The 13,222-nt window shown below is 57.5% G+C and overlaps 1 protein-coding gene across 2 annotated transcripts in view; it reads left to right on the forward strand.

Annotated features, from left to right (window-relative positions):
• The first annotated feature begins 4,017 nt into the window (after positions 1-4,017).
• Positions 4,018-13,222, forward strand: part of LOC103623771 (scavenger receptor class F member 2) — a 13,766-nt gene continuing 4,561 nt past the window's right edge. The window contains exons 1-9 of one of the 2 annotated variants that reach the window (XM_017746536.1): positions 4,047-4,124; positions 5,021-5,063; positions 5,672-5,773; positions 6,087-6,606; positions 6,708-6,926; positions 7,310-7,438; positions 9,868-9,971; positions 10,046-10,163; positions 11,574-11,695. In XM_017746536.1, the coding sequence (XP_017602025.1) occupies positions 6,125-6,606; positions 6,708-6,926; positions 7,310-7,438; positions 9,868-9,971; positions 10,046-10,163; positions 11,574-11,695 (1,174 nt within the window). In that variant the 5' untranslated portion in view covers positions 4,047-4,124; positions 5,021-5,063; positions 5,672-5,773; positions 6,087-6,124. Of the gene's footprint in view, positions 4,125-5,020; positions 5,064-5,671; positions 5,774-6,086; positions 6,607-6,707; positions 6,927-7,309; positions 7,439-9,867; positions 9,972-10,045; positions 10,164-11,573; positions 11,696-13,222 lie in introns of both variants that reach the window. The other variant, XM_008642934.2, reaches the window with a different exon arrangement.

Genomic DNA, 13,222 nt, shown 5'->3' on the forward strand with positions numbered 1-13,222 from the left:
AGGCAGCCTGGGAGCTGGGGATGGTGGGGCAGGGAAGCTCAGATGATGTTTGCATAATTTTCTATCCCTCACCCTTCTGCAAACCCTTCTTCCCTCTCCACCCACCCACTTGGCACCCACCGCCATCATTATCGTGTACAATGGACACAGAGGGCACCTCATATGTCACCGTCCAAACCCACCCCAGTGGCCCCAAGGCCCTGGTGCTGCAGGTCCTGCCCTGTGCCTGGGGCCACAGGCAGTGGGGCTGGAGGTGGCTTTGGGAGGAGGTCCCAATGTCCTCCACCCAAGGCTGGTGGAGCTGCTGGTTGGACCCGTGGCTCTGTGAAGCCCATCCAGACATCTTGTGGAGATACCATCACAAGTTTCAGAGGCCTCAGGAGACCTGGCTCCCAAGTAGCAATCCAAGGAATAATTTAGGGCAGAAGAAAAGGTCATATTTCGGGCTCTTTCAGGTTTCGTGTCGTAAATTCAACTTGTCCTTAAATTTGAAGCTCTTTGACAACTGGTTGGTTGCCCATTGGCATGACCAAAGGTACCAGTTGTGATAGCCTGGGCGCTGCTTTGTCCTGTTCTGCTCTTTTGCTAACACTCTCTTTTCCAATCTTTCATCTTTTATTTTTTCTCTGCCTGAAGGGTTTCTATTTATGCCCATGATCCTATGCCCGCCTGCCCTGGGGATGTCTGTCCATCCGTCTGTCTGCACCCTGAGGCTGGGGTCAGGGAGCTACAGCTGGCATCAGATGGGGAGTGCCAGTGCCTGGGACCCAGTAGTCCCAGGAGCACTGTGTGCCAGCTGGGTGGCACCAAGTGATGGGTGACGCAGAGAAGGATTAGCACTGGGGTGATGCCCAGAAGGAGCAGCGGGGCAGGGATGGAGGAGCACTGGGGATGGAGAAGGTGCCAGTGGTTCTCTAAGCACCAGGGGTATGCTGGGCTCTTCTACAGCTCCATCCACTGGGTTGAGCCAGATGGTCTCACATGGGACCACAGGTAGCTCCCAGCTGAGTTCCAGACTCTTGCTCCTGCTTCCAGGGATGTGAGCCTGCTCCTCATTGTTCAGGGCAGGCTGTGCTGGTCAGGGTGAGGACCCACCCCTCCTGCCTCAAATCTATTGGTAAAGTGATTTCAGGGAGCAGTGTAGGATACTAATCCACAAGAAAAATATTCTAGCTCTGTGAAAAGCCTGGGATCATTAGCTGAGATCCCAGTGATGCTCAGCATGAGCAGGACATGGCCATGGGCTGGGGGCAAGGCTGGCATGGAGGACTTGTCCCTGCAGGTGGCAGCTCCAGCTCTGCCCACATCCCACTCCTTTTCCTCCACATCAGCTGAGGTCTCAAGCCCTTGCCACAGCTCAGAGGCAGCTTTTCATTCTTTTTTTCCCAGCATTTGTAGTGCTTTGAAGGAAAGAAAGTATTTGCATTGTGGATGTCTGCAGTGCCATATCTGTGTGGGTCAGGAGCAAGCTTTTAAACACATCCACTGGTCAGGGGGCACATGGAGCAAGCCCTTTGTCAAGGAGCTGAGGCCATGAAACACCTTTTAGTCCCACACTCTGATGAGCACTGGTGGCCTGCAGCCAGCACTGACCCTCCATGGGCTGGCTGTGCTCTGGGACCAGTCCTGCCATGGGCTGGGGGCAAGGCTGGCATGGAGGACTTGTCCCTGCAGGTGGCAGCTCCAGCTCTGCCCACATCCCACTCCTTTTCCTCCACATCAGCTGAGGTCTCAAGCCCTTGCCACAGCTCAGAGGCAGCTTTTCATTCTTTTTTTCCCAGCATTTGTAGTGCTTTGAAGGAAAGAAAGTATTTGCATTGTGGATGTCTGCAGTGCCATATCTGTGTGGGTCAGGAGCAAGCTTTTAAACACATCCACTGGTCAGGGGGCACATGGAGCAAGCCCTTTGTCAAGGAGCTGAGGCCATGAAACACCTTTTAGTCCCACACTCTGATGAGCACTGGTGGCCTGCAGCCAGCACTGACCCTCCATGGGCTGGCTGTGCTCTGGGACCAGTCCTTTGGGAGCAATGGTTTCCCAGTGCCGCATCCTGGCTACCTCTCCTTACCACAGGACCAAGTTTATTTGCTGTCAAAGCTTCTGATAAATGAGGTGGGGGCTGAGCAGGGTGTGGGAGGCCATCAGCAGCCACGGGGAAGGAGAGATTAGCTATCAGGGAACAGATAAGCCCAAATCCTGTGACACTGTGGGCTGGGTCCCAGCTGGGGTTGGTCGTGGTGCCACTCACCTCCTCCAGCTCATGGCAGAAGATTTTACCTCCTGCCATCATGTTCCAGTAACTCCCAGCTCCCCGCCATCAGCTCAGGGCTTTCATCACAAAGGATGCTTTTTTGCACATTCCCCATAATGCCCTTTTTGGTGGCCGGGCTGGGCTGTTAGAGGCAGGTTTCCCAGGTGGAAGGGTTTTCTCTTGCAAACCTGTGATGGTTTCATTCTAAAAGCCACCAAACTGAATTTCTAAAGGGTGGAGTGGTGAAAGCAACCCCAGGTGGAACAGTGAGGCTTTGGCCATGCCGTGGGAGGGCAAGAGCACCATGGACCCTTCCCCACCTGTGCCTGAGTATTCCAGCACAGCTGGCAAAGCTTTTTGGGGGCCCAGCCTGAAGCTTCTTGCAGAAAAGGACCTTGACTCCAGCCCACCCAGTCCTAGGGTAGGTGATTTGGTGGTTAGCCCCCCTTTGCCATTAATCCCATGCATCCCCTCGCATGCTCGGCAGGAGCAGAGCTCCGCATTGAGGCCTGGGGTCCCCGTGGGGGGCGTTTGTGCCGCTGCCATCGCAGCATCTTGCGGCTGCTTCCACAGGCTGCATAGATGGAGCTATTTTGGGCTCCGGCTGCAAGGCATTTTTTCCAGGCCTTGAATCATTTTTGTGGTTCTTTTCTGCCTCCTTTCCAACTTTTCACTGTCCGCCACGAAAAGGGGGACACGGTGCTCCTGGCTGGGCCATGTGGGTGCTGCCCGCCAAGGGGCCGGGGCGGGAGCTGTGGCCCCAGGACCCCGCTTTGGCCGAGGGGCTGCTGGCAGCTCCCTCCCCGGCCCCAGGATGAGGCGGTCTGGCAGCCAGACGTGGTCCTGTGACTGCGCTGGGTTTTGAGCGAATACTTCCTCGCTGTCTCCTCCTCTTCTGCATTTGTTACATATAAAGAGGAAAAGAGGAAAAAAAAAAGAAAAAACCAAATGCATTCCAGGCTGCGCCGCTGGACCAGCCTGGGTGAAGTTTTCCTTGACTGCAGCATCCGCCTGTGCTGTTTGTGACCCTCCGGCATCACTCTCTCTGTGAGATCAGGCAGTGTGGATCACCCCGAGGATGAGTGGGTCGCTCCAGGGATGAGCAGGGGTCTACAAACAGGGATTTCTGTGGGGTCATGGGGAGTGTACTCCCCACACCCAATTGCAGCATCATGAGCCCCCAGACATTTGCTTGGGGGGAATTCTTTGACGAAGTGTGGGTGAGGTGTCACCTGGTACTCCCTGGAGGTAGTGGCACTCCAGGACTCTCAAGAGCTCAGGGACACATTCCAGCTGCCTGCAGTTGGCATCCCCCTGCTTGTACATAGGGACATTCCCTGGGAGCTGACTGTGTTCCAGCTACTCCAGCTAGGTGGTTCCAACCTGCTTTTGGGGTGCCATCCCCAAGCCACCAGGCACCAAGCCTGGGATTCAAGTCATGTTTTCCCCTGGGACATTTAGAACTTTCCCTTTTTTCCCAGCTTTTGTGGGGGGTCTTTGGATTTTTTTATTGTAGAGGTTGCAAACATGACTTTTGCTTTTTCATCACTCCTTATTAATGGGAGGAACTGGTCCTGCTCTTACTCCAGGCATCACCTTAGTGGCTGGTAGGGCATCCATGGGATGCCCCAACAGATCCATTAACTCACTCTGTGCTGGAGGAGGAGTCAAGAGCTCTCCTTCCCCTTTGGAGGTGTAGAAGTCCCCAGCAGGACCTCTCACCATCAGGACTTCAGTGGCCTGGTGGGTTTTTGAAAAGGACCAGGACTTCCTGAGAGTTGTAACTATTTGTGATGCTTTTTTTATCCCTGCAGCTCCTCGGTGCTCGTGTGCTGCCTGGGATGGAGGCAACAAGGGAACGAGTGTTTAATAGGTAAACACCAGCATTTTGCTTCATTGGGCTGTGCCCATCCTTCACTGAGCCCTCCTGGCCTCACCACCACTGTCAGGGGCCACCCTGATGTGTCCCGTGGCTGGGCCCCCCTGTCCTGAGAAACTGCAGCCAGAGTGCTGCCTCCCTGCAGTGGTCCAAGCCAGCACCGTGCGGATGGAACGAGTGCTCAGCCCCAGTGTCAGGGGTCACAGACCTGTGGGGCTTTCTCTCCTTAACAGCCAGCTCTGGGTCCAAGAACTTGGGGGTGCTACTCAGGGTTCCAAGGGACAGTGAAGTGTCCCCCAGGGTGAAGGTGCAGCTGCAGGGATGGGACTGAGATTCCCCACAGATGCTTCAGCAGTGTGGGTAGCTGAGCCAGAGCCACCGGTGAAGCTGAAGCTGCCCAGACCAGGCATTGTGGCCCCACTGGGGAGAGGCTGCTGGAGCTGACAAAGACCATTGAGCTTGGACTCAGTCTGTACAAGGTTCACAGCTCTTTACTGGGGGCCGCAGTGAGCCCAGCATGGATGCTCAGCATGAAATCCTGGGAGCATCATTCCCTGCACTGCCACCACAATGAAGGCAGCTGCTTTGGGGCTCCCCCACAGTCTTGGCTGGCCACAGGGCTCACCATACCCCGGGAGAGCTGAAGGTGGCACTTTGCAGCTGGGACCAAAGCCCCCATAACCAACTAACCCACTGTGCATGAGCCTTGTAACCACTCGCTGCATGCGTTGGGAACAGGATGTGGCCCCTTTGGAAGGGAGAAGGACAGGATCTGCCAGGACAGTGGGGGGAGGATGGTCCCACAGTGAGCCGTCCCCATCTCCTGCCCCCCTGACCTGCTCTAACCTTTAGACTCACTGCTCCTAACCTGTGTAATCTGTCTATTTTAGGGGTTTCTATAATATCCATCACCGTAGGTCTAACAACTCCCAGGTAAGGTGGCTGGGATGGGTGGTTGTCTGTCCCTCTCCCAGTGCCTAAGGGAGCTTGTCCAGGGCCGTGTGGGATCTGTGAGCTCTGCCTGCACCGCGGCGCTGCCTGTCCCTGCTGCCTATCCCACATCCTGCACTTGCCTGGCTCCAGGCATCAGCCTCAGCCTGAAGTCCCCTCAGCAGGAGAGGGGCTGGTGGCCGGTGGCCACGTGGCAGAGGCAGTGCTGGGATGGCAGTGCCTACAACCCCTCCACTCCCTGTACCCTTCTGCCCTCTGGCAATGCGGAGCTGGGCAAGGGACAACACCACTGGGTGCAGCCACTGGCAGGGACAGGGCTTGGCTGGGTGGCAGGAGGCTGGTGGCCAGGATGGGTGGCATCCTATCTGGCTGGCAGAGATGGAGCTGAGCTGGGTGACAGGAGGCTGGTGGCATTTTTCTGGCAAGGGTCCCATCCAGCCCAGGCAGCTGCTCGCCAGGATGGTCACAGTGCCACAGCTCAGCAGGACTCAGAGGGTCACTGCACAGCCCTTTTTCTGCTCTGGAGGGGTCTGGAGGGCTTTAGGGAGCAAGCACTGGTGCTCATGCCTGCTGTGTGTCCATCTGTCTAGCTGTGTGCGAGGGGAACTTCACCTGCAAGGAGAACGAGGTGTGCGTCAGGCCCGGCGAGTGCCGCTGCCGCCACGGCTACTTCGGTGCCAACTGCGACACCAGTGAGTACTGGCAGGTGCCTTTGTGTCCTCAGGGGGTTCACTGGGGTGGACCTGGCTTATCCTGGGGTAACTTTCCAGAGCAGATCATCAGGGATGGAGCTGTGAATGCTCTTGCTCTGCCCTTGCCTGTCCCCTGGCTCTGTTCCCAGGGCATTGTCCCTTTGCTGAGGTCTCCTCTTAGATCCAGTGCACTGGGGGGAGGAGAAAGAGGACTGTGGTCAAGAGGTTCTGTTGGGGACTGGGGGTCTCCATTGGTGCCTGGTGGTGGGGTTGTCCCCCTGGGCAGTGCTGAGGCTGATGGCTCTCCCCACAGAGTGTCCCCGGCAGTTCTGGGGTCCCGACTGCAAGGAAATGTGCAACTGCCACCCCAATGGGCAGTGCGAGGATGTGACAGGCCAGTGCACCTGCAACCTCAACCGCTGGGGCCCCAAGTGCGAGAACATCTGCCTCTGCAAGCATGGCAAGTGTGACCAGAAGACGGGCAAATGCACCTGTGAGCCCAACTGGTGGGGCCCACAGTGCTCCAGCTCCTGCTATTGCAGCCACAACTCTCAGTGTGACCAGCAGACGGGCAACTGCCTGTGCCAGCCCGGCTGGTGGGGACGTGGCTGCAACAACCAGTGCTCCTGCAACAACTCGCCCTGCGAGCAGTTCACAGGGCGCTGCCAGTGCCGGGAGAGGACCTTTGGGCCCCGCTGCGACCGCTACTGCCAGTGCTACAAGGGCAAGTGCAACCAGGTGGATGGGACCTGCACCTGTGAGCCAGGCTACCGGGGCAAGTACTGCCGCGAGCCGTGCCCGGCTGGCTTATATGGCCAAGGCTGCAGGAGGCGGTGAGTGGCCAGCCCTGCTGGGTCTGATCCAGCACTGGTGGGAGGTGGCAGCAGGAGGGTTTGGGGTCCACTGGGTGATGGGTTCCCCTCGGCTGTTTTAGGTGTGGGCAGTGCAAGAGCCTGCAGCCATGCACCGTGGCCGATGGGCGCTGCCTGACGTGTGAGGCAGGCTGGAACGGCACCAAGTGCGACCAGCCCTGCTCACCTGGCTTCTACGGAGAGGGCTGCGAGAAGCTCTGTCCCCCCTGCAAGGATGGCCACACCTGCAATCACATCAATGGAAAATGCTCCCACTGCAACCCAGGCTGGATCGGAGACCGGTGAGTGCGGCTGGGTGCAGCGTTGGGTTCTGAGAGAGCAGTGCCTGGCTTCCCTGATTCTCCCAGGGAACAGGGTCACTGAAGGGTTCTGCAGCCCTGGAACCAATCCTGGGCACTAGAGTTTGCAGGAGAGCATCCCAGCTTGAGTGCTGAGCTCCACTGCAAGCACCCAGGGTCCAAGGGGCATAGGGTAGGGGTCTCGCAGGCTCCCTCCAGTTCCATGGCCATGTCAGTGGGCTCAGTCCATGCCTGTACCCCTCTCCTGGCTTCAGAAACCACAAGCTACCACGGTGATATACAGCCCCGTCTCCATGCATGTGGAGGGATGCTGGAGGTCCCCAAGTGCCATGGGTGCTCCAGCCACTTGCCCTCATCCCTCCCAGGTGTGAAACCAAGTGCCGGAACGGGACATATGGGGAGAACTGCGCCTTCGTCTGCAGCGACTGCGTCAATGGCCAGTGCCACTTCGAGACTGGGCAGTGCCTCTGCCACCCCGGCTCCCACGGCACATAGTAAGTGAGGCACTGCTGAGCACACCTGGGGGCACCTTGGGGCAGAGGTGATGCTCAGGCACCTCCTGCCCCCTTGTGTTTTATGCTGTTCCCAGCTGAGAGGTTTCCTGCAGTGGAAGCGCTCATGGGCAATAGTTCGGATGATTTGGTGAACAGAGGGGGAAGGACAAGCTCACAGAGCAGCAAGGGGTGTTGTGCTTTAGAAAAGGCCTGTTCGGCAAAAACAAATCAACAAAGTGGTGGTCTGTTGGGAGTTTTTAAGTCCAGGGTGGAATTTCTATCCAAAAACAGAGAGAAAACCACATCTCAGAATAACAAACAGCCTCACAGGCATGGCATCCAGGGGGCTCCTGCTTAAAGCTCTGCCTCTGGCTGGGGTCTTTCCCAGGCCTCCCCCTCCCCCCAGTCCAGGCGCACAAGGGCCATCGAGGGTCTGCTCACATCCCTGGGTAGTGTTTCCCATCATGGGACTGAAATGTTGTTTGAAAAGATGAGGAAAGCGTTCTCCGCCTGGCTTGGACACGCAGACAGCTCCCCCAGGTCCTGCTGGGTGGTGCTCAGGTTTTCCCAGCAATTAACTGAGGGTGACAGCAAGGACAGGGATTTGGAGCTGGCATCCTGCCCACACTGGCATTTCACTCAGGGCATAAAAACAGGGAGCATTTTCATTTTGGGGATTTTTTTTGTGGGGCTTTGCCAACCACTTGTGGTGCTGGAACAGTTGCTGGGCACTGGCACCAGTTCAGGATGCCCAGCCTGGGCATCATGGCCACCTTTGATAGCAAAGGCAGAGGTGAGAGGTTCTGAATGCTCCCCAGGGGGGTATAGTGATGCTTTCGGCACAGTGCCAGAGGGCAGAGTGTGGATTAACCTGTTCTGAGACCCTGGCACAGCACTGGGAAGGTGGGGATGGGGGATGCTTGGGTTGCAGCCTTGGTGCCATAACCTTGAGCTGAGCTGTGCCAGGTGGTGCAGTCGGGCAGGCTCGGGAATGGTCCGGGTGCTCAGGCAGATCCCTGTGACTATATCCAAACCAGTGGTTTTGTCAGCAGGGTATAATTTTGCTAAAAAGGGGATTTCTGCAATGAAGGTAGAAGCAACGTCCTTGCCATGCAGCATGTCCTCTCAGCTCTGTGTCAGGAGGAGGCTAAAGGAGCAGCTGCTAGAATATTCATGTGTGCACAAAGTGCTTTATCTTCTCTGTCTTTCCCAGAAGTGTCAGGACTCTGCTGGAAAAAAGTCACCCTCCTCTGCTCCCAAAATCTCAGCCTGGGGCAGAAATGTGGGGCCAAGTATTGCGTTGAGAGGTTTTGCCTTGCTGGGGGACTATCCCTGCTCCTGTTCTGCTGCATTAGCTGCCCGGTGCAGCAGAGCAGACACAGAAGCTCAGCGTCCATCCTGGCAGGCACATGATGGGCACATGACTGGCACATGACAGGCACGAACCAGGCACACAGCAGGCAGGAGGCTTGGCCAAAGTGGCACTTTGCAAGTTGTTGGAGTGTGAAATGGGCTGAGCCGCCTTGGGGCACAGCGCCAAGGGCTGGGGGCAGCTGTGTCCCCAGGGGAGTGGGTTTGGGCTGGGGCCCACTGGCTCTTTCCATCTGCAGCCATTCCAGCTGGGATGCAGCTGGCAGAGGGTTTGGTGCCCAGCAGTGCTGCCAACATCTCCCAGCTCCATCTGGGTCCTGCTCTGTAGTGCCTGGCCCGTGTCTGGGGAGGCAGGTTGGGTTGGACCCGCTGACAAGAAAAGGCCCAGGTGCTTTGGCACGTGCCTGGCACATGTTTTCCGTGCTCAAGCCCTTGAGACCCATGGATTGGTGCCCATTTATTCGTGTCCCTATCATCTCTGTGACACCATCAGGAAGTCATTTTACCAGGAGTGGAGGTTTGACACCAGACATAACCAAACTGGGAGGGTCTTAGGGCTGCTCTGTTGTTTTTCCTTCTTGGAGGCAAAAAAAAAAAAAAAAAAAAGGTAAATTTGGGCACCTTCCCAGCTTGTGGCCACTGTGGTTCTGCCTGGCTTGGTGGGGGGTGGGGCTTCGGGTGCCATGGCCACATCACCACTGAGCTGAGCTGGAATCCCTGTGTGTGACATCAGGGTGTCTTTAGATGTGACTGCTGGGTTAATGACCTTTCCTAATTACTGTGTCTAATGGTGAAGTCCCATGCAGAGAGCAGCAAGAGAGTCTGAGATCCAGCTGGGCCGAATCTTCTGAGCAATGGGCGAAGCCACTGTGTGGGTGATGGGCTCCTGATCCCTGCAGATTAAGGGTTCCCTCAGGATGTGGAGGAGCTGTGTTGGAGCAAGCTGGAGAAGTGCTCCCTGGAGCTTGGAGGGTTTGGGAGGAGGTGGCAGCCAAGTGGCCCCCACTGCTGTGCCTGGGGTGGGGGATGCACCATTCTCATCTAGCCCTTCCCTCCAGCTGTAACCTGACTTGCCCTCCCGGACACTACGGAGCCAACTGTGCCAGTGTCTGCAGCTGCCACGACGGCGCCTGTGACCCCCTGACGGGCGCCTGCCACATGGGTGAGTGCCAGGGACTGAGGGCTGGGCTCTGCCACAGGGCTGGCCCCGGGCTGAGTCGCGGGTATGCCTTGCAGAGGCCAACCAGAGGATGGGGGTGATCGGGGCAGGGGCCCTCCTGGCGCTGCTGCTCATCCTCCTGCTCTCCCTGCTCTGCTGCTGCTGCGTCTGCCGCAAGAAGGATGAAGCCAGTGGGTGAGTGCTGGGACCAGGAGGGATCTCACCAGGCTGGGAGTGTGGAAGACCAGTGGGGTCTGGGATTGACAGGGAGATGCAGAGACCATGCTGGGACAGCAGTGCTGCAGGGAAACTGAGGCAGAACTGTGCTGCCCACATGGCACCATGTGGGTACCTGGGTCTGAGCAGTCCTGCTGCATCATCAGGGCTAATGGAGGTGCTCAGGGTGAGCCCTTCCTGGGGAACCCCTTCTTGCTCTCCTTGACTTCGTTTCTCTCTTGTGGGCCATCATTTCATGGAGACCTGCCAAGTCCCCTCCACTCTCTACAGTCTGGAGCTGATCTGCAAAGGGAGCCCTGAAATACAGCAAGGGCATCGAGTCACAAGCCAAGACCTTCAGAACAAACCCCTGGGCCAAGGGATGAGGCCTGGGGGGTGGAGGGGATGCTGACTGTCCCACATGGGAATGGATTATCAGGGCTGGGAGGGTGGGTTCCTGCAGCAAGGTCAGGATGCTGGCAGTGTTTTGGCAGCACCAGGTTAACATCCTACCATGAGAATAGGCGTGGGGACAGACCCAAGGCAGGGGGAAAGGTTTGTGCTGCTCAGCAAGTGATGAGAGGGCTGTTGGAGCTCCTCCAGCTGCAGAGAAAACCCCCTTGTGCCGCCAGCCACTGCACAGGAATTTTCCAGAAGCCTCCCCTTGCCACCCTGTGAGCTCAATCCCAGCCCGGCACAGCTGGCTTGGAGAGCCTGGGGGCTGCAGGTAATTATCCTGCAGGTAAAGCACAAACCCAGCAGGTGAGGAATAGCACAAGGAGAGGGGGAATGGCTTCAGAGTGTTTCCTCTCTCCCAGAGTGCCCAGACCACAGTGTCCCCAGACTGATGGGTGACTCATGGTGCTGTCCCGGGGCGATCCCTTGCAGGGGGCGGTGGGCATGGTGGCGCAGGTTTCCTTGAGTCAACACACAAAGCCACTCACTCCTGTGGCTGCAGAGAATTGCTTGAAAACGCAGCCCCAGGAGGCTTCAAAACCAGAGAGCAAATAAAGAGAAGCCATATGTTTGGCTCTGGGTTGGGATGATTTTTATTTTTTTTAAAGGTTTGGAGTCTTGACCAGGCATTGCAGGTATTTTGGGGCTGCACTGCCAATGGGCGTGGTTGGATCTGGCCTTGCCACCATCCCCTGGCACTGCTCTACATCCTGGTGTGTGCAAGCTGGTGCCCAGGGCTGACAGCAGCCTCTGTGGGTCCCCAACGCCTTCGGCCTGGGCACATCCCTGCTTTTGATCCACCCCATTATCACTCCAAAACCCCTTAGCACTTGCAGCATCCCTGAGCTACTGCCTGTCTCTGTTGCCCACGAAGGCTGTCCCCACCACAGGAGGGGAACAGTGCCTCTGACAGTGCCATTACCTTCTCTGCAGCTCCAGCCAGGACCCAGCAGCAGCCAAGAAGCCTCCGAGACGTTTGTGTGGGCGGTTCAGTCGGATTGGGATGAAGCTCCCGCGCATCCCCCTGCGCCGCCAGAAGCTACCCAAGGTCATGGGTAAGGTGCTGCGGTTTGGGGAGGGTGCAGAGAGCCAGGTTTTACTCCTGTCAGGGCAGTGTGTGTGGCTCACAGCATCCTTTGCAGCCCCAAAGCGGGGAGATGAGCATGGGAGGGCAGTGACAGGGACACACAGATCCCTGGGAGCATTTCAGTGGCTGGTATGAGCTGCCTGGCTCGCAGGGGCTCAGCCCTTTCTGTCTGCAGCTTCTGGATCTCCAAGCACATTTTGCTTCGTTAGGATGCAAAGGTTGTGCCTGGTTCTGGAGATCTGCTGAGTAGTTTTGGGTTTACTCTCCTGAGGTTCCCCTGGAAAGGAATGACGCCTGTCACTCAGCAAGATGCCTTGCTAGTGCTTTTGATCCTGAGGTAACCCTGCCCAGCTTTGCCTGGAGCCAGAGTATCTGGGGGGATGCCCACCCTCCTGCCATGTGCAGCAGAGTTGAGGATGGAGGGGCAGAGATTTGGGTTGAGCTTCCCACTCTGCCCGGGACAGAATTGGCTTGTAGGGAGCTGCTCATACCTGGCAAAGCCCCTGACATGACACTGTCAGGGCTATTGGGGACCCCCTGTATCCCAGAAGCTGGGGAATGCTGTCCCCTGCACTCTCTGGACTCTCCTTGCACCTCTTCCCAGCATGGGGAGCTGGGGTTCTGCTGCAACCCCATGGAGTAAAATTGGTGTGAAGGCAGCAATCCCCACCCCGTGCTGGGATGTGCTTCAGCCCCAGCCCCTCCTCCTGAGCCCAGCACCTCCCTGGGCATGCTGTGCTGGTGGAACCCCCAGAGCAGCCACATCCTGGCACACAGTAGCTCAGCATAAGGTTAAATCCCTCTTCCCAAGCAGGACGTAGAGGTGACCCCCATCCCTGCACACCACACACAACCTTCAGCATCCAAGCTGGGGGGGATAACCCCTTGCCACGTGGGGTACAGCAAAGCCCTGCCTAGAGCAGGGTGTGCCAGGGCCCAAGAAACATTCCCGCTGGAAGAATAACAGAGGATCATACAGGCTATGTTTGTGGAAGGGGCCAGGAAGGGCTTGGAGAGGACAGAGGGTGCCTGTGTGCGATGAGGGCAGGGGGGCTGCCTGCAGGCAGCTGGCACCAGCCCAGCTGCTCTGTGTACACAGGGCAGCAGCGGCCCCACGAAAGGCTGAGGGTGCTCAGGATGGTCTCGGGTCCCAGCAGGGCTGGGGCTGTTCCTGGAGTCTGCTGTGGGGCTGAGGGTTGTCATCTCACCAGAAGGAAAGGCTTTGGTCAGGGCTTGCCTTGTGTTATCCAGCACAGTGGAGTCCATATGGGTTCCAGCAGCTCCCAGTCCCACTGACACCTGGTCTGGCAGTGCCTCCAGCCCCCACTGGGTCTGGGGACCCCAGGGTGACAGAGACCTGTTGGGGTGCCTGTGGCAGCTGCATCCCTGATGCCCGGTGACCAGGGTGCCACATCATGACCACACTTGGGGCTGTGGAAGCCACAGTAGCCAGTATCCACTGGCAGAGGCCACTTGTTCCCCGCATTCGTCCTGC

This window comes from Corvus brachyrhynchos, unplaced genomic scaffold, assembly GCF_000691975.1.
Source record: "Corvus brachyrhynchos isolate BGI_N302 unplaced genomic scaffold, ASM69197v1 scaffold19, whole genome shotgun sequence".
Classification (NCBI taxonomy): domain Eukaryota; kingdom Metazoa; phylum Chordata; class Aves; order Passeriformes; family Corvidae; genus Corvus; species Corvus brachyrhynchos.